Below are 26,328 nucleotides of genomic sequence, written 5' to 3'. Positions count from 1 at the left end.
CAGAAGTGCATCAATCGACCTTTAATGTCCAAAAGAGGCGTGGATGCAGAGCACAGGAGATGTGGCGGGGTCTCAGCCCCTGCTCCAGAAATGAGGAAGAGATGAACACAAACCAGACATTTCCAACTGGCCACAGTCTGGGAGGGCAGCGGAAACACAGATTTGAACATTCATAAAAAAATAACACCTAAAGTCAAGCATTCAATCTTGTGCCCACCAAAGGGTTTAATATAGGGAACTCACTCACCATCCCAGTCCCCACCCTCCTTAGTCAGCATCAGAAAGAAAGCTCAGCACACATTAAAGGCTTGGGGAGGGGGCATTCTCCTGCCTCCCCCCCAACCCGAAGAATGGACTTGGAAAAAAAAAAATGAGCTGGATCCCAAACCCCCCGACAGCATCAACCGTACACATGAGAGTTTTTAATGCAATTTACAAGAATCAACAGCTCAATCAGCAATGACTCCCCCCCACCCCATCCCGTTTTGATCCACAGACGAGATTTCCCCAGCACTCCCCTTGGAATCTCCTCCCACTAGCGGCCCTGCTCCATCCTGATTCCTGGCTTCACCACTGCAAGACTGACCTCATAGAAAGTTCTGCCAAAGCTCAAGAGCCTTTATCACTTCCATCCCTGCCTCCCACAAGAGGCTGCCACCATCCACAAAGTCACTTTCCCTCTCCACTGAGACCCAGCTCCAGGGTGGATGGCAGCCTGACCATCTCCTCCTGGACTATCCTCCTAAACCTTTCCTGGGAGCAGACGGCAATAGGGCAAGCAGTGTCTAGGCCAGATGGCTGAGGGGGGTGATACCCATCTTCACCCCCAAAACAGACACCCCCAGAGGTTTTTAACATAAAGGCCCACTTAGAACTGTGCACCCTATATACCCATACCCACTAGAGATTCCACAGTCCTGCCCCTCCCTCCCCTCTACCCCAAACCAAGATACACACACACACACACACACACACACACATATACACAGGAGAATCAAGGGAGACACTGATTTGGTTTGATTGCTAAGACCTAACTAAGGAACTACAGTCACCAGAAATTCCCTTGCCAGCCAACTAACAGGGGCTGCTCTAAGAGAACTCCAGAGGAATGAGAAAACCGAGGGCTAAGCAGGGAGCAGACAGGAGAGAAGAATGGGGGAAAAAAAAATCAAGCTAATCCTACCCTCAACATCCTCCTAGCACGAGCTCTGGCAGGAAGAATAAAAGAAGGTAATCCACAAAGACACAGCCCTTACTTAGAAACTCTTCTGACAAAGACAGCAAGACAAGTCTGCTCCCCACTCCCACACACCACAGACAAACACGTCTCAGGGCCCCTTAAAGAATCCAGCCCCCGCCCCATCCTCTGCCCCAAGCCGTGGAATCACAGTTCAGTGGAATATTCTCCCTGGTACTAGATCAATCCCCCTACCCTCCTTCCTATCCCTCTCTCCTTGCCAAGCCTAACACTGTCCCCCCGCAACCCCCCACACTGTGGCCCTCCCAAAGCAGCATCCACCACCAGGAAGAGGCAGCTGCACAGTTTTAGTTCCACCTCCAGAAACCTACTTCTTTCCCCTAGCCCTCCTAGTCTTACAGGCTTTGTTGAGGGCTTTTATTTTGTATAGGGAGAGAAAGAGAAAAGGGAGGGATGGGAGAGATTTCCTAGTGCAATACAACCAAAAAAATTTTTTTAAGTCTTGAAAAATAAACATAAAGCAGCCTTCTTCCCCAGGCAACTAAACAGAAAGAAGTTTGGTTTTGTTTACTGCGACATACACATGAAATCGAGTATACAGTCCATGCAGTAGCACAGCCATTGGAGAGGACATCCTGATGCTGGCCCCAGTGCAAAACAGTCCCAGCAACGCCGCCTGCTCGCCATCGCTGCCGCCGCCACTGACACCTTCACCGTGGCCACCTAGCCTGACTTGAAGAGGAGGATTGCAACTTGACCCAAGTAAAAATAGATGAAGTGCTTTGTCTCATGTGTAACGTAGCTGCCAAAATTTCGGCCCACGATACAGTGCCAGGTAGGGTTATATTTCTTGTCAAATTCCTAAAAGAATAATTTAAAAAAAGAAGAAAGGTGATTAGGACAGCTGGAGGATAAGAAATCAGAATAAGCCTGATCAATTTAGTCATCACCCCTATCCCACTCCCAGCCCATGGTCTTAGCTCCCTAGACCTCAGGAGCTCAGGTTCTAAGGCTGACTAGGACACTCCTTCCCTCATTAATAATGTAATGCCACAAAGGCTCTATTATTTCTATCACTTTACAACCCGATCGTCTCTCATCCCTCTAGCTGTCCTACTCAATAGCCTACCATGTGATTCTTCTGCAAAAAGCCAGTGAAATAAAGGACCACCTCAGTGTCACACAGCATGAGTAAAACAGAGGAGCGAGCCTCCCTAACTGGCCATGTGCTGCCTCCTACATTACTAAACCAGAACTTCCAAATGCCAAAAACCAAGATGCTAGAGCAAAACAGGGACCAAACGTCAGAAGGAGTTCTGTGTAAGTCAACATTAAAGGCACGCCAGCATGCCAGGCACTATGTGGGCTGTAAACACCACCACAAGGACCTCAGCCATGAGACCAAGGCAATTTCCTCCTTTCTCTTAGGGGTACAAGTTCAGCATCAAAGCCACCTAGGAAATCCTTGCAACCTAATCAGACAGGCAGCTCCCTGCTACCTGGTGGACACAGCAGGAAACAGATGGCTCACTTCTAGATACATCCTGCCATGGCCATGAAAGGGCAGCAGCCCTCTACTCTGAGCCCAGCAATGCTGCCAACCCTGGAGCTCTGTCCCCCAGGTGCTCAGTCTATGACTTGTTTAGCCTCCACACAGACCTCATACCACATGACTCCAAAAGGTATCAGGGAACACTGAAAAGGGCATGGGTCACCAAACCTAGCTTTAGTCCTGACTCGACTCTAACATAGGAAAGCCACAGTCACTTCTCTGGGTCTTTTTTCCCATCAGCAAAACAAGAAAACTAAACCAGATATAATCTAAGGATTCTTCTAGCTGAGAGTCCATAATTCTAGATTCTCTCCCTGGACAGGACAGAAAAGCCATCGCTCAACAAGGAAGCAGCACCCCCAACAGCCTTGCCAGCTCTGCACCCCTTGGCTCCACACATAGAAAAGTCTCTTGGGACTCCAGTTTCCTCTTCTGATCCCACCCATCTGGGTAGGAAAGCAGAGTAAAACTCAAGGACACTGTACCACCTGTATGGGCCAGAATGCCACTGTTCTTAGGCATCCTTGGGATACCAGAGCTGAGAATATCAAAGACAGGGACTATGTCACCAAAGGACATGGATCCTGACTAGAAATCAGGGACCTTGTGTACCATCTCTTACTTCTAGCTCAGCTGCTTCCTCCCCATGTTAACTACATCCATTCACTCATTCACTCACAAAGTCTTCAGGCACTAAACCTACTGCCCCAATATTGCTCATCTATTAAATATATATGTATAGTATATATTTTCAAGCCCACCCTTTCCTTAAGAAGGTAGGGAGAAGAGAATGATGTAGTACCCAAATACTTTTTAAGAGAAAGAAAAAGAAACCTCCTATATGAGGATTACTATAGGGATATTCCACTTTAAATAATGCAGCTCCCTGAAAATTTGTATATGATCTTATATTATCTACTCAAATATCTTTGATCTTCATTTTGAATAGGTCCACATTGGGATAGTGATATTCAGTCCTGAAGATTCACTCCCCATTGCTTTGCAGTCACACAATTATCTGTAAACACAAACACCCCAGCAGAGTTCCTATTAAGAACTCTTAGGGTGAGTGCTTTAGTAAATAAAAATCACTCTCTAATTCATCTCTAATTTGTCTGCTTTGCAAGTTCCTAGGGTTTGTTTGCATAGAATACACATACTTTCCTATGTCCCCAGCTCCAGCCGTCCCTGAGGCACATCTCAGCTACTCATCCCCACCCCTGGTCACCAGCCACAGCTCCCCAGCACACCTTCTTGATATACGCAGCAATGTCCTTCTCTATGTTGTACTTCTCCATAGCCTGCGTGGCGCAGTCAACAGCATCTTGTTGCATGTCCTCAGACATGTCTGCATTCTTGATCACTGCCTTCCGGTCAGACATCGTGACACTGCAGAAGAAGCAGAGAGGTAAGGCTGCAACCCATGTTCTGGGCAATGAACATTAGCAGCTTGGTGTGGGGCCTCCCTGGGAGAGAGGAGTACAGAAGGTGAGGGCAATAGAAAACACGGACATGAGGCATTAGAAGAGGGAGCTCCTAAGATTTTTAGCAGACATGGTTCCCAAGTCTGGGAAACACAAAGTACATAGTCAAAAAGACATAATAAGCCATCAGTTTTTATCATATGTAAAATGAGGCTTTTCTAACTCTAAACTTATCTATTTCCAATATTTTGAATAGCACCAACAGCCAAGATATTACAATAAACCAACTACTAGTTATGCCCTTGGGTAAGTTACTTAATCTTTGTGCGTTCATTCCATTATCTTAAAATGAGATTTCAGAGTTAACCTGAGGGTAAACCAGGTGGTATAACACTCGAACATAGTAAGTCCTTGATTTAATGACCATTACATCATTGGTATGACAGTGGAAAGAAGATGAACTAGGAGTTAGTAGGCCTGACTTCTGGTCCTGACTATGAATTCTTGTGGTCTTGGACAAGTCATTTAGCCGTTCTATATTTGATTACTTCTATTTTAGCAATAAGGATAGCTCTCTCTGGGGTAGTTATAAGGATTAAGGTTATATGAGAATATCTGCAAACAATTCAGCCCATCACCTGCTTTTATAAATAGTTTTATAAGGAACATGCTACAATGGCAGAGTTGAGTAGCTGCAAGACTACATGGACTGTAAAACCTAAAATATTTACCATCTGGCCCTTCACAGAAAAAACCTGCCAACCCCTAGGCCCAGAGGTGACAGAGGCAACAAAAAGTGAATTATCATTACTTGAACAGTACTGTTTCATATGCCGCTATCTAAGGCACGGCATTCATCCTATAGCAATCAGTTTCAGGGTAGACCTCGCAATGGTCCCTCCCTAGGATGACAGGAATCTCAAAAGAGGGCTGGCCAGGACCTGCCTAACAGTCTACAGCATGGGAGGTGCTCTGCAGGAACAGAGATGAGCTGCAAAATCCTATCCTCTGTCCTTGACCACAATCCCGTCACACAGAGCAGTAACAACCCACCCCCATCCCACATGCCACTCCCCAAAACACCAATCTGCAGCCTTCTCAGTGGACAAAAGATGCTCTTGTTCCAGCCCTGTCTGATACAAGGTTACACAGGGACCTGCCTGCTCAAGGAGAGATCCCTGGTATATTCCAGGCCACCTTGATCTCTGAGTCCACACCAGCCTGTGGGCTGAAAGGAGAAGCAGAATTCATGACTACTTCAGCCTGCACCAGAAGCGAAGAATGCACGCATGCCAGCTGATAGCCAGGCAGCCCTTTACCGCATCAGGGGCACCTTTGTCTGGCACTGTCAAATTAAGCAGGGCTGGTTCCACTTCAGCAAAGGCTGGCAGAGCAAAGGGTTAGGGCGTCAGAACCCTCTGCTCCCACACTCCTGTGAGGAAAAGTCGGAGCCTCAAGAAGAGTCTATGAGCACCACCTGGGGCTGAGGAAAAGGTCAGGAGAACCCTGCTCAAGGCCTAACTATATGGCCTAGGGCAAATCAACATCTTCATTTTAAAAACCAATGGGTGAAGTAAGATAAATGGGGTGACTTCAATGGGTTTGTGCAAAGGTACAACAGTAGGGCAGGGAGAACGTGCTATTATAAGGCTCGTTATGTGTAAGAAAACTAGTGTCACCTGGTGGCCTATCCCAGGTTACCACTCTGGAGGGGGCACTGTTTACAAACCCGGGGTGGGGGTGGGGCCTGGTTAAAGTATGAAATCGGCATCCGTTTTCCCAGCGAGCTCACCTGCTCCACTGCCTCATCCCCAAAGTCCAAAAGAACAATTTTGTCACAGTAATTAAAAGCCACTTTACCCTCCAGGAGGGCCTGCAGTTACGTAACGCTGGTCTTGTGACTACAATGCCACGATTCTTCACCCCTGGCCCCCCAGGCGTCGGAGAGGTGAGGCCCAGCCCTAACCTCCCCTGGCCAAGGTGCCAGTGAGAAAAGGATAGGGAGGGGCCACCCTAGCCCCTCCCCCTGGGGAAAAAGCAAGGGACCTGGGCCTCCCGACAGAAGGATGACCTGAGGGCCCCGGGCCAGCTGCCTCGGTCACGACCAGGGGCTCCTCTGAAAAGTGAAGAGGGCACTCCAGGACAGCTACCCCTCCTCTATCCCCGGTCTTGCGGGAAAAAAAGGCCAAGCCTCCGAACGACACGGCTTAACCCCCGAGACCCCAACACGCACAAACGCTTGCATTTCCTCCCTTCGGAACCCCCATGGGCCTTCTCCCGCCATCACCCCATCCTCCAGAGGACTGCGGCCCCGGAGGCCGGCACCTGGGCCATGAGAAAGCATCCTACCCACCCCCCAGCCCGGCCGGCCAGCCGCCCTCCCCCGCCCGGCCTGGAGCAGCGCCGGAGTGACTGGGCGTCCTCGCTGCAGGAAGGACGCCCCAAAGGGTGGCGGCGGGAGGAGCCGCGTCACGCCCGAGCCCGCTCCACCGCTCTCCCTCGGCCCCGACGCGCAGGCAGATCCCGGGGGGCGGGGGGACAGCGCCTCCGCAGCCCGGGCCCCGGCCGCACCCCGAGGGTCGCGAGGGCACCGGGTGGCGCATCCTGGGCAGGAGGGGCGCCGGGGGCGTCAAGCCGAGGCCAGCCCCGCTCCGGGGCCTGCGTGGGGCAAAGAGGTCGCAGGGGCCCGGCGCGTCGGGCCGCCACCCGCACCCACCACTCACCTTCACGGAGGCGAGTCCGCGCTGGGCCCCGGGAGAGCAGCGATGGCCTGAGGCAGGGCACGGACAGGGCGGTGTCCCCTCGGCTCCTCCGGCAGCAGCCGCCGCCGCCGCCGCGGTCTCCGGCTCCCGCAAGCCCAGGCCGAGAGCTCGCGCCGCCGCTGTCCGCCCTCGAGCTTCCCCGGCTGCCTGCGCTCCGCCTCGCGCCCGCCGGCCGGCCCGCCTGCCTGCTCCTCGCTGGCGCCTCGCAGCTCCGCTCCGCTCTGCCGCTGAGCCCGGTGGACGCGCGGCCCCCACTGAAATAGCGCCCCGCCCCCCGCCCCCCCGCCGCGCGCGCCGCCGTCCGCCCTCCCCATTGGCTGCGCCCGCCCGGCCCCGCACTGCGGGCTTCTCCCCGCGCCGCTCTCGCCCCACATCTTGTTTCCTCCCACAATGCCTCGGGGCGGAGGGAGGGGGTGGGGAGGGGGAGCGGGAAAGGGTTGGGGGGAGGGCGACATGGCCTTAAGAAGAGAAAAAGGAAGAATACAGACCCCTCCAACCAGGGCTGGAGAGGCCAAGCCTAAAAAGGAATAAAGAGGCGAGGCTCAGAGAGGGGGAAAGAGAGGGAGGGGCGTAAAGACCCCAATCCGAAGAAGAATAAAGGAAGAGAGGGGCATGGAGATTTCAGATTCTGGGAGCAGATGGGGAAGGGGTAGAGATCCTAACCTTAGGAAGGGGAAGGAGGTGAAGTCATCAGCCTCAGGAAAAGACAGGACCCCTCGTCTTCCCCCCAAAACTGCAGGAAGGAGAGGAGCAGCCAGCCCCTACGGAGAGGTAAAGCTGTAAACAGCCCCAGGGCTTCCCTCCTAAACCCTCACGTTCGGGGAAGGCCCCTTCTCCGTCCATCTCAGCCTTTGTTCTGGAGCCTCAAGGCCACGGGACCTAATCCCCCAGCTGGGGTCGCAGCTGCTATTTGTCTTGACCAGCAAGGAAGGCAAACCCTAAGCACAGCTGTGAGAAGGGAGGTTTGTTTTTGGTACACAGGCCCCAGGAACAGAGATGAGAGTGAGCCGCTTCTGGTCGGTCAGTAGGCCCCTACCTGTCTAGTTAGAGAGGGCCGGAAGGGGAATGAATAGAAACCCCCAGAGGTGCAAACCGTAGCATGTCAGCTGCGAGGAGCCTTAAAATCCTCCACCCCATCCATATTTCTCACCTCATAAAGGAGAGAAGCAAGGAATAGAGAGGGGAGAGCCCTTGCCAGATCCCCACAGGTCAGGCCTGGACTTGGCTTCTAGGCTGAAAAGTGGTGCTTGTAGACAGCAGCCCGTCTAGTGACTGAAGAGGCTGTTTGTGGGAGTGTGTGTAAATGCCTGTGCACATTGGGAGAGTGCCCGCCTTGCACTCCACCCCACCCAGCTCCAGAGGAAAGGAGACATCTGCTCTTTTCTACCCCTCTGATTCATAAAGGAAGTATCTCCCTAAAGGGGTGGTGAGGGTCTTTATTGGGAGCCAGACATTTGGGCCACACGATGAGGATTAAGAAGCTTCCATTCATTCCCATCAGTTTCCCTTCATGGCCCCAAACCATGGTCAGGAAGTCAGATTTGCTCTGGCCCTGGCCTGCTCTGATTTAGAGCATCATCATTTAATGTTCAGCATGGGGGAAACCTGGAAAATCATCCCCTCCCACTTCTGCTTTCCACAGCTCTGTCATCTCCCAACCTCAACCAGGGGATTTCAAAGAAATAGGCAAGGCCTGCAGTATCCCCTCAGACCAAGGGCATTCTGATGTCAGCCTCAGCGTGAGTGAATGGAGGGTGGGGCACATGTGGGGAGGAGGAAACTACCTTCAAGAGAAGTTCAGTAACTTGCCCAAAATTACCCAGCTTGTTGGCAGCAGGCAGCGTTTAACCCCAGGCTGTCCATTCCCAGTGCCTACACTTTTAGCCTTTTCCCTATCCTCCTCCTCATAAAGAAAAGATAAAACTGTAAACCAGGAATTGGGTACCAGCATTTCCTAAGCTTAGCTGACTGCAAAGACCTTTTTTATCCAAACATTTATTAACATCTCCAGGAACTGCTATTCCACAGGATGCGGTTTGGGAAACTTGTGCTATACTAATTACTACTATTTATGTAAAATGCTTACTGTTTAGGATAATTACTATGCAACATAGTAACTGTTACAATTAACATATCTGCTTAAAATTGGTGGACATTTCTGTTCGATTCCACTACCCGTTTGTGATTGCCTCGTTTTCTGTTGCCCTGATAGCAGGGCCGTGTCTTCAGATTTAAAAATCAGCTGGGACTTTTGTTTTGGCCTCATCTGTGAGCTGCTTACCCTCTGGCTACTTCTTTAACTTAAGGGTTCCCCAGGGCACTGTGGTCAATTTAAGTAGTTTATACCATAATCTGAGCCTTGATGGCCTCCCTAAATTCCAGACCTCTCCACTGTGGGTGTCCCGCGGGCTCTTCGGACTCTTCACATACACGAATATCCTGCTTGGTTATTAAAAGCATTGGCCCTGGAGCCTGAATGCCTAGATTTTAACCTCTTTCCACCATTCAACCAGCTGTACAGGTCTGACCAAGCTAGTCAGCATCTCAAAACTTCCTTTTCCTCATATATAAATGGAGGATAATCATATCTACTTTATAGAGTTATGAGAAAAATGCATGAAAAACTCTTGGCACAATGCCTGGTCCATTTAAGTGATTAATAAATGTTAGCCATCATCAACATCTCTCTTCCAGACCGGTTTCCCCTTCCTGTATTTCTTATCTCAGTTCATGGCCCTATTATCCACTCAGGTACCAAGTCAGAGACCTGCGAGCCCCCCTGCATTTGCGTTTCTGCCTTCCCTACCACGTCTCCATCATCCCTCACCTCCTGGCCGTTTCTCTAGGCTGCGCCCGTTTTGCTAGGAGTGCCTCATTCTCGTTGTGCATCAGGCACTCCTCCTCCTCATCCAGTCGGTTCCCTATCTTGTCTCCTTCTCCCCAAATCCACACTGCTGTGATCTATCTAAAATGCAAATTTCCCAGGCACTTCCCTCTTCCCAGCTCAGAAAACCATTCTCTTTCCCATAATTTACCTCCCCTCCCCGCAACACACACCCAGCCTCTCTGTCTTATCTCCCCACACTTCCCAGCTCCCTCTTCAGGCTCTAGGGACACCATCATCTGTTGCCTGTGGTTTTCCCCACACCCTGATTCCACACTTTATCCCTGTGGTTCTCCTGCCTGTCAGGCTTGTGGCTTTCTTTCCTGGCTAACTCTTTGTGTCCTCTACAAGCCTTCCCTAAATCCCACGTGGGAAGCACACCCCTCCTCTATGTTTCGGTAACCTCCATGGTTTATCGATAATTTGTCAGTCTCATGCTTGTCTGTAGTTCCATTGTGGCAGGGATCACATCTTATTTATGTGTGAGCTGCAGAATCTGACGCAGCTCCTGGTAGATGGGCAATTCTCTGTTAAGTATTAATTAAACTGATCATGATCATTAATGGCTGAAAAATACAGCTTGGAAGGACACACTTGATCTCTTCTCCCTCCAACCAAAGAACCTTATCCAGGCTCTTCTGTCTCTTGCCCTAGAATCAGCAATGCACACTATTTACACTGGGCCCGTCCTGCCCAGTGCAGGTTGCTAGCTAAGGTAAATCATTGTCAGCCCTGGGGAAAGTCCAGGCCTGATTTCTGCATTGATTTCCTCCTCATACTCTGAGAATTTGGCTGATATCCTTACACCTTACAGGTGAAGGCAGTCCAGGCTTTCCCACCCCACCTGACTGGGTCACCCAAAGACAAGAGACCATGGCGGTGGCAGAGGTCATCTGACCAAGCCCTTTCGCTGTTGACTTGCTTCAGGGGCCCCAGGGGGATGGAGAAAGGCAGCAACACACACCCTGACACTCCCATTACAGTGCAAACGCTGGTGCCAGTCCCTTCTGCCAAGTCTCCACTGGGAACACCGAAGGAAGACAGCAGTGTGACTAGAATGACCAGAATATGCTCCAGTTCCTTGTTGATTTCTTGAGTGGCCTTGCAAGACATACTTCCCTAGGCAACCATTTACCAAGCCCCAAATATTACCCCTCTTTCTCCTCAATTCTCTGAAACTTGGAGGAGCCAGCCATGGTCAATCACATGACTGGGAGCTGGTGAGGTGAGCACTGGACTGGGAGTCAAAGGAGAAGTCCCAGGCCCAGTTTGGCTCATTTCTATAAGGTCCCGGTCAGCCCTGAAATCTATTGTTCTGTTATTTCAATACCCCATCACAAAGGGTACATTCCCCGGGGATAGGAGAAGTTTCTCAGGCTGGGAGCCTTTACCTCAGGCCAAATTCAAATCCCCCTTTTCTGCTCTTTCTCTCTATCCACACAGTCAGAATTCAAAAAGCATTTCCTATAATCCTATATATATATAATTCTATATCCTATATATGTAGGATTACCTCTATATACTGGTAACTATATATATATAAATATAACAATTTTATTGAGATATAGTTCATGTACCATAAAATTCACCTTTTTAAAGTGCACAGTTCAGTGATTTTTAGCATATTCACAGAGTTGTGCCACCATCACCATCTAATTTTAGAACATTTTCAACACCCTGAAAGGAACTACCCATGCTCATTGGTAGTCACTCCCCCATTTCCCCCCAATCCCCACTAATTTACTTTCTGTTTCTATGGATTAGCCTATTCTAGACATTTCATATAAATAGAGTAATAAACTATATGGTACGGTCTTTTGCAACTGTCTTATTTCACTTTGTATGATGTTAAGATTCATCCCTGTAGCGTGAATCTATACTTCATTCCTTTATATGATTGGTTAATATTTCACTGTATGAGCATACCACATTTTGTTTATCCATTCATCAGCTGATGAGCATTTGGGTTGTTTCCACTTTTTATCTATTATGGATAATGGCTCTATAAACATTCGTGTACAAGTTTTGTGGGGATCTGTGCTTTCGATTCTCTTGGGTATACACGTAGGTGTGGAATTTCCGGGGTTTATGGTAACCCTATGCTTAACTTTTTGAGGAGTGGTCAGAATCTTCTCCAAAGCAGCTGCACCATTCTTTGTTCCTACCAGCAGTGTGTGAGGCTTGTGATTTCTCTTCATCTTCACCAACACCTATTATTATCTGTCTTTTTGATTACAGCCAGCCTAGTATGTATGAAGTGGTATCTCATTGGGGTTTTCATTTGTATTTCTTTGGTAGCCAGTGATGTTGATCATCTTTCCGTGTGTTGATTGGCAGTTTGTACATTTTCTTTGGAGAGATGGCTATTCAGATCCTTTGCTCATTTTTAAATTACGTTGTCTTGCTATTATTGAGTTGTAAGAGTTCTCTGGATACTAGACCCTCAGCAAGAGATGTGGTTTAAAAATATTTTCTCCCATTCTGTGGATTGTCTTTTCACTTTCTTGATAGTAACCTTTAAAGCACAAAAGTTTTTACTTTTGATGAAGGCCAATCTCCCTGTTTTCCCTTTTGTCCCTTCTGCTTGTGATGTCATATCCAAGAAATCATTGTCTAGCCCGAGGGCACAGAGATTGACTCCTATGTTTTCTTCTAAGAGTTTTAGCTCTTGCTAAATGATCCATTTTGAGTTAATTTTTGTGTGTGGTGTGAGATAGAGTCTAACTTCATTGTTTCGCACGTGGCTATCCAATTGTCTCAAGTCTTTAATTGAAAAGACAACTCTTTCGCCACTAAATTGTCTAAGATCAGTTGACCATAAATATAAGAGTTTATTTCTGGACTGTCAGTTCTATTCCATTGATCTGTATATCCTTATGCTAGTACCGAGCTGTGTTCATTACTGTAACTTAACATTTAAGTTGTGAAATCTAGAAGTGTGAGTCTTTCAACTGTATTCTTCTTTTTCAAGATTCTTTGTCTAATCTGGGTCCCTTCCATTTCCATATGACTTTTAGAACCAGCTTACTAACTTCTGTAAAAAAGCCAACTGGGATTTTGATAGAGATCATGTCGTATTGTAAGTCATTTTGGGGATTATTGCTATCTTAACAATATTAAATTTTCTGATCGTGAATATGGAATTTCTTTCCATTTATTTCCTTTTTAATTTCTTTCAGCAATGTATTACAATTTTCAGTGGACATGTCTTGCACTTCTTTTTGTAAACCTATTCCTAAGTATTTCTTTCTTTTGATGTTATTGTAAATTGATTAATTTTTTAAATTTCATGTTCATATTGTCCATTGCTAGTGTATAGAAATACAGTTGATTTTTGTTTCTTACATTTTGTATTCTGCAACCTTGCTGATCTCATACATTAGTTCTTAATAGGGTGTGTGTGTGTGTGTGTGTGTGTGTGTGTGAATTCTTTAGAATTTTCTATATACAAGATTATATCATCTATGAATAGAGATAATATTACTTCTTTCTGATTCTGAATACCTTTTGTTCCTTTTTCTTACCTAATTGTCCTGGGTAGAACTTTCAGGGTAGTGTAGAATAGAATTGGTGACAGCAGACATCCTTCCTTGCCTTGTTCCTGATCTTAGGGGGAAAGCTTTCAGTCTTTCACCACTAAGTCTAATATTCGATGTGCGGTTTTTTTTGTAGATGTTTATCAAGTTGAGGAAGTTCACTTCTATTCCTAGTTTGTTCAGTGTTTTTTGTTATAAAAGGGTGTTGAATTTTTCAAATACTTGTTCTCCATCTTTAAGATGATCACATGGTTTTGGTCCTTTAATTTACTAATATGGTGCATTAGATTGGTTTTCAAATATTAAACCAATCTTGCATTCCTCAGATAAATGCCACTTGGTCATGATCTATAATCCTCTTTATATTGCTGGGTTCATTTTGCTAGTATTTTGTTGAGAATTTTTGTATCTATATTCATAAGTGATATTGACATATAGTTTTCTTGTGATGTCTTTGTTTTTGGTATCTGAGTATATTGAACTCGTGGAATGGGTTGGAAGTATTCCCTCCTATTCTATTTTTTGGAAGAGTTTGAGGCATTGGTATTATTAATTAAACATTTAGTAGAATTCACCAGTGAAGCCATCTAGGCCTGGATTTTAATTTGTGGCAAGTTTTGACAATATTAATGCAACCTCTTTACTTATTTGTCCATTTTATTTATGTTATCTAATTTTATAGCATGTAGCTGTTCTTAGTATTCCTTTATAATCCTTTTTATGTCTTTAAGGTCTGTAGTAATATCCCTTCTTTCATTCTCAATTTTAGTAACTTGAGTCTTCTCTTTTTTCTTGGTCAGTCTAGCTACAGACTTGTCAATTTTGTTCATTTCTTCAAAGAACCAGCTTTTCATTTCACTAATTTTTTTCTATTGCCTTCCTGTTAATAAAGTGATTTTTGAGCACTCAGATGATACAAGCTACTTAGGTCAGGGGCAGCTAGACTAGGACCACTCTTTTGAGCTCAACTCCTTGTCTGTTTCCCTCTACACCAGGGTTCTTTCTATTTTAGTGCCTCCCTCATCCCCACGGAGTGATGACAAAAAAGATAGAGACTAGACAAGACATTGTTACTTGGGGGTTGTGAGAGACAACAATTCCATTAAATCCATAAACATTTCTTAAACATCTGTGGAAGGCACCAAGTAGCCAACTCGGGGATGTGTTCTCCAAACTTACAGTCTGGTTGGGGAGACACAGCCAACTTTAACACAGGCTGACCTCCAATGAGGGCTGTGATTGCGAGTGAGCAAAATGCTCATGGGAGGCTGCTGGGCTTGAGGGGGCAATTAATCTGTCTAGAAGAATCAGGGAACAGAAGAGTTGGCATCTGAGATAAGTCTTGAAGCACGGTAGAACTTGGCGGAGAAAAGAAAAGGGAAGGAGGGAAGGTTCTTCAGTCAGAGAGAAGCGCAGAAGCCAAGGCAGGGGATGGGAGGAAGCCAGGCCTGGTGGGGACAGTGTGCTGGGGAAAGGAACAGCTGGGACAGACTGTGGAGAAGCCTGAAGGATGTGCTAAGGAGCTCGAACTTTGTCCTTAGGAAACTTGGAGCCCGCTAAAGGGCATTGAGAGAGAGGATGACATGACCAGCCTTTGTGGGAATTTGGGGCTACAACAGAAATCTAGGTTTTTTCAGGCTCTGGTGCCAGCCTCGCCCTTAGAAACAAGCAGAGACAGCGGTCTTTACCACTGTTGATCACCCCCTCCTCGGGAGTCTCTCCTCCCTACGCTGCCGTGGCACAGCCCTTCCCTAATTTCCTTCCTACCTCTCTGGCTGCTTAGTCTCTTAGGGGTCTCTTCAGTCTCCTTGCAGGCTTCTCTTCCTCTGCCCATCCTAGGTGTTGGTGTTCCTCAGAGTTCTGTTCTAGAACCTTTTCTCTTCTCACTAGACCATTCTCCCTAGAGCTCATGTGTTGCCATGGCTTCAATGGCCAGCTATGAATTGGCAACTCCCAAATCGCTATGTAGCTTCCTCAGACCTCGCTGCTTATTCAGACCCACCAATTCTGTCAGTTGGACATCTCCATCTTTAAAATTAGGTGCAGCTGTGAGTAGAAAGAATCGCCCCCCAAGTAAAATGGCCCAATTAAGACAGGGATTATTTCTCTTTGAGATAAAAGGGATCCAGGTGTATTAATTCCAGGCCTGGGGTGACAACCTGGGAGTCCTATCTCTGAAATCTGTCCCTTTGTCTGTATCCCCAAGGCACCATTCTCTCCCTGGCCAACTGCAACAATGTCACCATTCTCGCTCCTCTTAAATGTGTTCTCCACATCTACACTGTCTAACACGGTAGCCACTAACCACATATGACCATTAAGTACTCAAAAGGTGGCTAGTCCAAACTGGGATGTACTGTGAGTACAAGATGCACACTGGATTTCAAAGGCTTAATATGAAAAAAAATGTAAAATATCCTATTAAGGTTTCTCTATTGATTCCATGTTAAATGATAATAGCTTCAATAGATTAAACAAAATATATTATTTAAAATTAATTTCACCTGTTTCTTGTCCCGTTTTTAATGTGGCTACTAGAAAATTTTAAATTACATTTGGGGCTTATATTCCTGGCTCTAATTATGTGTCTATCAGACAGCTCCACACAAAAGCAAAAAGTATCTTTTCTATAACACAAATCTGAACATTTCACATATCTTCTGAAAACCTTTTGGGGTGGTGGGGGTCGTATAGCTCAGTGGTAGAGTAAGTGCTTAGCATGCAGGAGGTCTTGGGTTCAATCCCCAGTACCTCCATTTTTAAAATAAATAAATAAACCAAATTACCTCCCCCAAAAGAAAACCCAGAAAAATGAATTAAAAAAAAAAAAAAACCTTTCACTAGTTTATCATTGTCTTTAGGACAAAGTTTATTCCAATCAGTACGGTTTTCAAGCCCTCCACGGCCCAGCCCCTGCCTGCCCTCCAGCCTCATCTTTCACCACCTCCTCCCTCCCCCTGCCCTGTGCTCGCTACCCTCCAGCCCTATGCACTCCTCTTAGTTCCTTCAGTGTACCAGGTTCTCTCTAGCCTCTGGGCCTTCACACATGCTATTCCCTGTGCCTGGAACACTCTCTCCCTGCTTGGGTGGCTTAATGCTCCATGCATCATTCCAGCCTCAGCTTAAATGCATCTCTTCCCCAGGAGACCTTCCCAGCTCCACTGCTTCTCTGAGCTCCCATTACCTCTCTATCCTGACCTCACCCCACCCCACCCCCACAGTGTGCCAGCTAACTGTGTCCTTTTCCAGACTCATCGGAACCTTGCCTGTCGTGTTCACTGTGGCATCCCCAGCACCTAGAGCGAAGGCTGGCACGTGGTCAGTAGTCAGCAAGTGTCTGCTGAATCAATGAGTGACTCACCCCGAGGCCAGATAACCGGAGTTTCAGATGGAGGGGAGGGCTAGACTAGATGACTTCTGCATCTCAAAGAGTGGCCCCCCCAGTGACTATTACATTCCCAGTTTGGGAGATGAGGCAAAGAGAAACTTGCAATATATACTCCAGTCTTCAGTCCTGCTCCAGGCCTGCACAGGCCCATTTGTGGAGACCCAGGCCACCACTGTCCCTTCCTCCTTCCCAGCAAGGACAAACAGCACTGAGTCTCTTCCCAGGAAAGCTCCTTGGCATGTCCCCAACATTTTCAGAGAGAGGTGTATTGAGGTGAGCATCCTCCTAGGGGGGCGGATAGGAATGAGGGGACAAAGGGAAGAGGGTGTCTTGTTTATCCCGCACTGGGAGAAGAGATGTGCATGTTGCTAATAAAGTGTGAGCTTCTCTGTGGAGGCTTCCTTTCAGGAGACAGGAGGTGAAGGAGATGGGGGATGGGGACCCAGAGCTGAAGACAGGAAAGAACTTAGAGTCAGGAAGCCAGAGAGGGGTCCCTGCTAACTTGCTGCTAACTCCACTGCTAACTTGCTGTGTGATCCAAAACATGTCACATGGCCTCTCTGGGCCTCACTTCTTCATCTATATTCAAACTAACTACTATATATAAAATAGAAAAACAAGGTCCTACTGTATAGCACAGGGAAGTATACTCAATACCCAACAAAAAATAATATGAAAAAGAAAATGTATATATATATAAATGAATTATTATGCTGTACACCAGAAATTAACGCAACATTGTAAATTGACTGCAATTAAAAAAAAAAAGAATAGGGGCCGTTGTAAGAATGGAAGGTGATAATGGATGTAAACAGGCTTTGAAGATATAAGTATCAAGAGTTAGTTAAAGCACCCACCGCACAAAGGCAAGATTTTTAGACTGTTGTTCTGTTTGGGCAGGAGATGAACAGATAGCTGTGGGAACGAGGTGGGGAGAGATAGGAGGCAGCCTACCTTCTCTCAACAAAAGTGGGTTTAGAGGCAGGCAGAGCAGAAACCATTCTCCCAAGCCATGGCCCAGTAGCCTGATCTGCCTGTTCTGAACTTGGGCCAGAAAAGCTGAGTCTGGAAAAGAACCTTGGAGAAAGTGGGCCCAGCAGGGAACCTGGAGACCCTGAAAGAAGCACAGTCCCATTTTGGGTTCGAGCATGACCACACACACACACACACACCCCCTTTGTAGATGATGCCCACACTTCAGGTCCCCTGCCCAATGCCTTGCACGCAGGAGACTCCTGTTACTCTTATTCAACTTAGAAGGACTCCCAGTGGACTGACACAGCCCCTAACCCGGCCAGAGACCACCCAGCCATGGACTGATCCATGGAGGCCTCGATCCCCAAAGAGTCCAGCTCAGATTCCCCTCTGCAGTGCCGAAGTGGGTCTGGAAGGTGGGATGCACACTGGAGGCCCTAGCTGTAACTACTTCTACTGGCAAAGCCATTGCTCACAGGTTTTATTATCCTCTTCTCTCTTTTCCTTTCACAGCCACGTCAGATCACACAAAGCGATCAGTAGTACCTGCAGTTCCCAGCCTGGAGAACTGAAAACACGTTGCCCAGCATGCTGCCAGCAGCAGCTGGCGCGAAGAGGCTCCGTAATTGCAGACACGCAGGGGTCTGCCTTCCTGCTCTCACTCGTCCGTGAAACACTGCCGTTCCCTTCCCTTCCCGTGGTGCCTTCAAAAAGGACTTGTGAAACTGGGACCTTCAGAAAACTGAGTTCCAGCTCCCCACTCCTCCGTGGGCAGGCGTTAGCCCTCACTATGATTCAAACCCATTCGGTCAGATATTCATTCTTTCATCCCAGACACACTTAATGGCCCCCCGCCATGTGCTAGCACCGGGCCTGGTGCTGGGGACACACAAAATGTGACCCAGCCCCTACTTTTGAAGACTCAGTCTAGGAAGGAGGTTCAGGTATATGATATAAGGACTTACAGTAAAAGAAAATCAAAAAGTGATGTGTGATAGGAAAGTAGATAAAAATCCTCATAAGAGAAAGATGATTTTGGAAAGCGGAGCTGTTTTTGGAGAGATGATAAAGGGTAGTGGCGAAAAGGACAGAAGCCACAGGCCTGGGTTCAAATACAGACTTTGCCACTTACAGTCTAGCTTATGGAGAAATGGGGAGAATTTTGAGGTTATTGTCAAAATAGTGTCCAGCACATGGCCGAGCTCAGTGGATGCCAGCTGCTACAATCAGGGGAAGTGGCCTAGAAGGTGAGTTTTCCGCATGTAGGGAGCAGGAGAGTAGCGCGTTCCAGGACAGTAAGGGCACGAGAAGAAAATGTGACATTTGTAAGGAACTCTTTTTGGCTGCAGCAGAGCCTGCAAGAAGGGAAGAAAGAAGAGATGTGGCCAGTAAATCAGGCAGGGTAAGACGGTGGAACACTGAATGCCAAAATGAACTTAAGCAGAAGTACGTTGACGTGGACAACCTTAAGAGGGCAGAGAGCCCACCTGGCCCCGAGCAATGGTCCTTATCCTTAGAGCCTCGTTAAGTTGGGCCAAATTCAAGGCGTCCAAAGATGGGGAGCCAGCCCTCGGGGCTTGGGGCAGTGTTGGTCTGTCTCCTGGATTCTACCCACCTGGAAGGGCCTATTTCAGCGTCCCTGGCCGACTGAGCCCTGAAATCAGGGCTGAGGCAGAAGAGCCATCTTCCTGCACAAGGACAAGTGGACTTGGGCATCTCTGCTACCAGAAGGCTGGTGTTGGGGCACAAAGGCTCAGAGAGGCCTCATGAAAGCTGGCTAATGGGGAAGGAGGTGGGAATGTAGGGTGGATAAGGCCAAACGAGGCTGAGCAGGTTCATGGTCATTATCACCGGCCTCTGTTTTCCTCTGCAGTTGTACAGAATCTTTTCAATTCTATTTTGGAGTGGGACCGACTGAGAGCAAAGATTTCATCAGTTGCAACACAAACTTAGGAGACGCCCTGCTGAGAGACTGCAAAGGGGGGCAAGTGTCCCAGAGAGTGATCCCAGCCCAGGGGCACCCCCCAGCCCTGGGCTGAGGGGCGGATTGGGAGGCAACGGGGTACGGCTCAAAGGGCCCTCGCCTGGGGGTCAGGAGGCCTGGCCTTTTTCTTGTCCAGGTTGTGCTGCTCTCTTTGTGTGACTTTGGGGAGATCACTTCCCCTTGGCCTCTGATGCTTTTCAGTAAAACAAAAGGGTGTTGCTAGGAGGATCTCAGAGGTCTTTCACAGCTCAGAAATTTAACATCTGTATTTGAACCATAAGCAATGCCCTGCTGTTGGGATTTGGGGTGCTGGAGAGTGTCCTAAACATTGAAGCAACCCAGAACAGCCAGACGTAAGAAAAGAGGAACAAGAGGGGCTGTCCGGAGCCCCCAGCCCTCAGGGTGCCCGGGGGTGCAGGGCAGAAGGGGTGGGGAGGGGCAGAAGGATGGGGGGATGGTGCGGACAGCTCACCTAAGCACGTGACGTCTCGAGGGCAAAGGAAGGTAACTGGTGAGGTTTCTTCTCCCAACTCCGGCTGCCCCAGGATGCTGTGGAAAAGCTGCATTATAATCGATAGCCTCATAAATAAATAAATAGTCAACGCATCCCGGCTCCAGCTCAGGGCTTCTTCAGGAAAATTGAACCTCGACCCACTTCTGCTCACCTATTCTAGACTTCTACAGAGGCCCCAAGAGGGCAGGAAGTCTTCCAGGGCATCTTGGACATCCCCCTGCCTCCAGGCTGGCCTGTGCTCTGCCCCATCCAAGAAGGTCACCCCCCCCCACTGGAGGTCCTCCTCTCCTGCTGTCTCCTTTCCCAGTCCCCTGGGGCTCTCGCACTGTGAGCTCAGCTCTCACCTTCAGTCTCACCCTTTTAAGTCCTCCTCTCTTTTCAGCTCTGGCTCGTTGCTTCTCACTGCTCCTGTTTTGTGCCTTTCTTCTGGCTGCTCCTTGCCACCAAACATAATCAGCAGCAGGCGGAAGGGAGAGGCTCCCCACTCCTCTGGAGTCTCCCCTCTCTACCCATGCCTCGGACTCCTTGTCATCGACTGTAAATGAGCCCCTCAGGGTCTGATAGAGTAAACACATTTCAGGAAGCAATGGATAAAGACCTTTGTAACTTTACAGAACAGATAGGTGCCAGCAAGTTGACTATAAGGCAGTCCTTTCTCTCTCTAACTTCTGTTACAACAGGAGATGTTCTTCTTCCAGGAAAAAGTAAATCTCCAAAAAAGCAAGTCCAATATTTTGGACCCCAGAGACTGAGATGGTGGTCAGCCCTGTGTGATGACAGGTAACTGCCTTCTGGTGCACCTTGCAACAACTTGGGACCTCTCCTCTGCTTCGGTGCCGTGGTTGCCCCTCCACCACCCTGGCCCAGACAGAGAACGCTCCCACAGCTAAGGAATCCTTAGGGCTACTCGACTAGTCAGCACAGAGGAAGGAGTTATAGGGTGGGGACAGCCTGTCTGTTCATAATTATTGGCCACCGTGTTCCAGTTCCACTCCTTAAATGAAAGGTTTCTGACTAGAAGATATCATATCCCTGCTTTCTCTAAATATAAAATTGAGAATATTTTATTTCTTTCTGAGTTATCCGCAGCAGAATTCCAGCCTTAGTTTCCCAACCCCACCTGGTTTCCTCCCGTCAGCAGTCATTACCTGAAGGAAACTGTTAGCATGATGACTTTGTAGCTAACGTACCCACAGTGCTTCCCAGCACACATGAACAGGACGCTGTTGTTCGAGACATCTGCTCTGCGGTTCTTTTCTCCCGCGATAGCTGGGGTTTAATTGTCCAGGGCAGGGGGGACCTCAGGCCGAGGAAGCTGCCAGTCATCCAGGCTCTGGCTTGCTACCTCACAGCTGACAGGACGTAGCTCTGGCTGCCCAGAGAAGGGCAAAGGATTCATCCCCTGGTATCTCCTAAGAGACAAGGGTGGCCAGGGGCACAGCTTAGTGGTCTTGCACAGCTGGTTACTAATTTGCAAGGCTGCATGAACGACAGCCCCACCCCTCAGCCAAGTATGAGGGACTTGTTTATACAATGGACTTCCTACCTTAGGAAGAGGCTGTGAATACAGCACATCAATCTTCAGTTGTCATTCTTAGAGCCAGAAGGGATTTCAAGAAATCACTTGGCCCAGGCCTCTCCTTTTGACCAGCCCCCAAGGCCCAGCCTTGAAGTGACTGGCCCCGGGTCTCACAGGGGACTAGGGTCCAGCCCCAGGCTCCCAGCATAACTCACAGCACAGGCTTGGGCTGGCGCTGAGCAAATGGGTTGTGGCTGCCACCAGAGAGGAGCTGGCAGCAGACACAGCAGACTATGTTTTCTTTGCAGGCTGAGGGTAACTAGAGGAAGCTGAGAATTCCTCTGCTCTGCTGTGTCTCCGGCAGGCAGGCAGCAAGCAGGCGGGAGGAAGGGAGCAGGAAGGCCAGCGGCTTTCACTCCGAAGGAGGAATCCTCCCCTCCTAGGCTAAGCAAGGTAGGACGCACCAAAGATGGAAGGGAAGACAACCCCAGGGCCCCACAGAACCCCTGGGAAGGATGTCAGGAGCCTGGATCCATCCCCAGGGTGGAGCTGCTCTGGGGGAGTCATGGGGAGAGCTAACATTTTTCAGACACTTGCTCTGTGCCAGACACTGTGCTGAGAACTCCGTTGTGCTATGAAGGCAGTTTGTGTGAGGGCTGGGAACATGGCCTCAGTAACACAAGACTGGGTTCAAGCCCAACTTTGATACTCACCAGCTCTGTGACCTTGAGTGCATCACTTAACCTCTCTGTGCCTCAGTTACTTCATTAACAGAATGGGAATAATAATAGCACCCACCCGATAAAGTCATTAGAAGGTTAAATGCATCCTCATACCTAAAGCTCTTGGAACAGTGTTTGCCGTGCAGGTAGCAGTAGGTAAGTTATTGCTATTACTACTGCATTGAATTAGAAGTATTCCTACTTCTCACATGAAGCTCTGAAGTAGATATTCATCTCTGAGGCTCAAAGAAGTCAAATGACTTGCGCCAGGTCCATTTGATTGACAGCATGGGTACCCTCCTAAGGTCCTCTTTGGTAGGAAGCAGCTTCAACTAACCCTAGGTCCACTCCTGTTTGGAAACTCCGTAGCTGCTTCATACACAGTGGGAACGAAGGTGGATCTCTCTATTCCGCCTCTGAGGCCTAGTGTGCCTCTGGGGGCCAGGCTGGCTGGTGGCTTCGGGCCCAACCAGAAGGTCCCTCCCACAGACTCTGGCAGCATCCAGACCTGGGAGCCTCCTAAAGGCCTCACCCTGCAGCACTGCCCCTGGCCTCCCCGGGGCCTCCAGCCTTCCTCGGGGATCTCCCCTTTTCGTGCACGGTGCTGGCTGCCAGACTGGAGGGACCCTCTGTATCTCAGGATAAACAAACTGTGGCTCAGGCCCAGCCCTCCGCGGATTGCCGCTCCCCGCCCCCTCCATCCGCAGTGCACAGTCTCTCTGCTCTCCTGCCAACTTGGCAGCTCGGCTCTGCTGTTACTATCAACACCTCCGAGGGAAAAGGGAGAGGACTCATCCCTGATCGCCTGGCGCACTGAACGGCAAATTCATGTCGGAGCCAGGCCTGGAATGTCTCCCAAGCTCCCAAGGCTTCTGGGGGGGAGGGAAAGGTGGGCCAGTCTGAGCAGCCCTGGTTGCTAACCAGCCTCCCAGCAGAGCTGCTGGACCTGCGGGGCACGCAGCTCTGTTAGAAGGGGCTGCAGGAGGATGCTTTGAGGCCCAGCAGGTGTGCAGCAGAGGGCAGGGGGTAAGAGAGGGTCTGCCTTGCTCCAGCTCTTGACACAGTCCAGGGCAGGCTGGGAGGTTCAACTCCTAGGATGGTTGGTCAAGGGTGGGGCAGACTGTGGCCAGAGCGGAAGAAACTGGTCTTTCTCTCTCTAGACTGTGAGCGCTTGGCATGCATGGATGGTACCGTCTTTCTTCTATCAGCCTTGGGCTCCCCATGGGTCGAGCTCTTGCCTCCCTTGTTGTGTTGGATTGGGAGCCCCCAAGGGACGACACTTTCCCCACCACATGGGACCTTCCCGCAGGCAGAAGCCACCTTTTCCTTTTCCCCACTCTCCCCCCCAGCCTCTCAGGCCCCACCCCTTGGCTCCACAAAGCAGCTGATGGCCTTCTCTGGTCCCTGCCAGGACTCCTGGGGCCCAGCCTGGAAGAAGAGAGAAGCCGTGTCTTCAGGGACACAATGCCCACCCTCAAGCAAGGCCTGCGCACAGCTCAGGGTCTGCGGTCAGTCACCTACCCCTTGACAGGCCCGAGGATGGTCACTCTGCAGCCTCTCCGGGGAGGGATGGCCTTCCCAGCCTGCTCACTGCTTGTCAGGGGAAGGCCCTGTGCCCTGCCCGAGGGCTTTTGGCATCAACAAAACTGTAACCTTTACACAACCTGGCCAGCTAGTCTCCGCGAGGATGTGGTTGTAAGCTCCCACTCTGGGTGCTGCCAGCCTGTTCCCTTCTCTGTAACATGGAAATAACCTTTTATAACCCCCGAGTTACAGCCAACATGATAAATACATGAAGCTGATGACTATAAGCGTCTAGGACTAGAAATGCCTAATGCTTAGAATCAGCATGTTTCCTTTCCCGCCTTCCTTTCTCTACCCACTCCCAGAGCCCTTCTCCCGATGTGAAACTGATTCTAAGACCCTCCTCCCTATTCCTTGCTCCGGAAGTCTGCAAACCACCACCAACCTGGTGAGAACCCCCCAGGTCCCCGAAGGCCAGCTGACTTTCCAGGGGCCAGGAAACAGGAAAAGAGAATTCATTCCGTGGGCTGGGATGTAAATAAGCCACAAGAGACTGTGTCATTCCAGGCTGCACCTGTGAGCATCCCTCTGCTGAAGCCCTGTCAGCGTTTCCATGACAAACTCGTGTTTCCGGATGCCTCTCTTCCAGCTTCAAGAGGATGCCTTGTGGTGAGACTCGACATGAAAAATCCTTTGGAAATTTTTTCCCTTAAAAAAGGTTGCATGCTGTAAAAATCCACATGTTTGTTATATGTGTTTGCTTTTTATTCTGAGAGTTTTGTGAGTGTTACTTTTGTACAGTACATGCAAGCGTATGACACACTCGTGGGGGTTTTCTGGTAGAGAGAGCTGTCTTGGCAAATACATAATCACCACCCAGCGTAATAAGACATCTCTCCTCCTTACAGCATCCCCTACATCCATTTGCTGATCCCAAAGCCTGAAATGCTACCATTAGAGATTTCCCACTTTTGGACTTGAATGATTATTCATCCCTAAGAGTCTACTGTAACAATGTACCTAAAAGGGACTAAGCGACCGTCTGATGAGGGAGGGGTTAGCAAAAGAACCACGAGACATCAAAAAAGATGGCCAAAGGGTAGAAGAGCACTAAAAGCAGTGATGAGAGGCATCCATGACGTATTTCCTACTTTGCAGGTTTGCTAGGCCTGCCTGTGGGGGGGACACGTGTGTGCACACACTTACACGCACACATGCACACACTGCACACACAGTGCTCTTTATATAGAGAGCAGTTCTACCAAAAATCTAAATGGTGTTCAAATTCACCTGGGATGCTTCCGAAAAATACAGATACCCAGGCCCTGTGCCATTCCTACTGAATCAGAGCGCCTAGGGCTAGAGCTGAGCCCAGGACTCTGCATGGTAAGGAAGCATCCAGGTGCTGCTGCCAATTGGTCAGGTTTAGAAGCCACTCATATAGAGGACAGAGCCCCAGGAGCAGAAGTGGAACACCTGAGTTTGGGTGGCAGCATCACCATTTATTAAAGGACCCTGGGCGCTCTGAACCTGGGGCAGACACGTGAGACTTATCTGCCACGGCCTGTATGAGGCAAGTGTTATGGAAATGCTCGTTGAAAACCATCAGACAATGCAAATGCCGTTATCCCACACACATGCATGAGGATGTGTTCACGTGCACCCTTGGAGCTGGATTCCCTACAGAGAGGGTAGGACTGATCTCCAGCACCTTCCTTCACCTAAGCTCATGGCTGTCTTCATGTCCAGATGGATTTTTTTCTTTTTCGGGTCAGGCCTTCTGCTCCCCTCTCCCAATATCTTGGCACAGTCCCTGATAATTTTTTAAAATTCTATCTAATAGGTTTATCTACTATCTATGATCTCTCATGTTCATCCCTCCTGCAGAGGAAGAAGGAAGAAAAGTAGTCATTCCTGCTTTACAACAAAGAACGGGGCGGGGGGTGGGGGGTAGGTGGGAGGAGGGGTTAGAGAGATTGATACCATTTAAACATAGAGCAGTGACACTTTCCTTTTGAAAATTTGGCAAAAAGGTACACACACAAAATTTCTCATACAGTTTCAGGATTTCATAGGCTTTCTGGCACCTTTCCTAGGAGTCCAGGAACCCCAGGCAGAGACTACCTACCCCACCTGACTGGCAGCCCAAGTCCTCTGAGCTCCCAGAGGGTCACGTTCAAGCACACGGGGCGTCCTTTCCGCTGTGTCTTTGCTGAATGACTATCACGTCGCCCCCTCGCCCCCGGCTGCAAGATGAACTTGCCTGACCTTCCCTCCCTCCCCAAGAAAGAGGGTTAAAACCCAGTGATGCAGTGACACTTCACCTGCATCAGGACAGGATCTTCT

General features: G+C 48.9%; 1 protein-coding gene and 1 long non-coding RNA gene across 9 annotated transcripts; one reads left to right on the top strand and one right to left on the bottom strand.

Moving 5' to 3' along the window:
* Positions 1 to 1,750: 1,750 nt before the first annotated feature.
* DYNLL2 (dynein light chain LC8-type 2) lies at positions 1,751 to 15,219 on the bottom strand. Of its 2 annotated transcripts, none has more exons than XM_072940176.1 (3): positions 15,124 to 15,219; positions 4,001 to 4,139; positions 1,751 to 2,059 (listed from the first exon to the last, which is right to left on the bottom strand). In XM_072940176.1, the coding sequence occupies exons 2-3, from the start codon at positions 4,130 to 4,132 to the stop codon at positions 1,922 to 1,924; spliced, it is 270 nt and encodes an 89-aa protein (XP_072796277.1). In that variant the 5' UTR covers positions 4,133 to 4,139; positions 15,124 to 15,219; the 3' UTR covers positions 1,751 to 1,921. The 2 variants fall into 2 exon arrangements, with proteins under 2 accessions (XP_072796277.1, XP_072796276.1); XM_072940175.1 differs by lacking the exon at positions 15,124 to 15,219 and adding an exon at positions 6,898 to 7,183.
* Positions 7,363 to 24,721, top strand: LOC140686385 (uncharacterized). Of its 7 annotated transcripts, none has more exons than XR_012060143.1 (8): positions 7,363 to 7,707; positions 16,606 to 17,017; positions 18,233 to 19,703; positions 20,916 to 20,997; positions 22,045 to 22,189; positions 23,870 to 23,966; positions 24,348 to 24,430; positions 24,550 to 24,721. It is a non-coding gene; the product is annotated as an uncharacterized lncRNA (long non-coding RNA). The 7 variants fall into 7 exon arrangements; XR_012060146.1 differs by lacking the exon at positions 24,348 to 24,430 and adding an exon at positions 8,579 to 8,675; XR_012060148.1 differs by lacking the exon at positions 24,348 to 24,430 and having other exon boundaries at positions 16,606 to 16,674.
* Positions 24,722 to 26,328: the final 1,607 nt, after the last annotated feature.

The sequence above is a fragment of the Vicugna pacos genome, chromosome 16 (assembly GCF_048564905.1).
Source record: "Vicugna pacos chromosome 16, VicPac4, whole genome shotgun sequence".
Taxonomy (NCBI): Eukaryota; Metazoa; Chordata; class Mammalia; order Artiodactyla; family Camelidae; genus Vicugna; species Vicugna pacos.
The sequence above is the reverse complement of the archived record's forward strand: the minus strand, read 5'-3'. Positions and strand labels throughout refer to the sequence as shown.

Excerpts from the sequence above, each read along its gene's own strand:
- DYNLL2 (XM_072940176.1), bottom strand. The coding sequence starts at position 4,132 with ATGTCTGACCGGAAGGCAGTGATCAAGAATGCAGACATGTCTGAGGAC. Across the intron at positions 2,060-4,000 it reads TTGCTGCGTATATCAAGAAG|GAATTTGACAAGAAATATAA; the intron begins GTGTGCTGGGGA and ends TTATTCTTTTAG.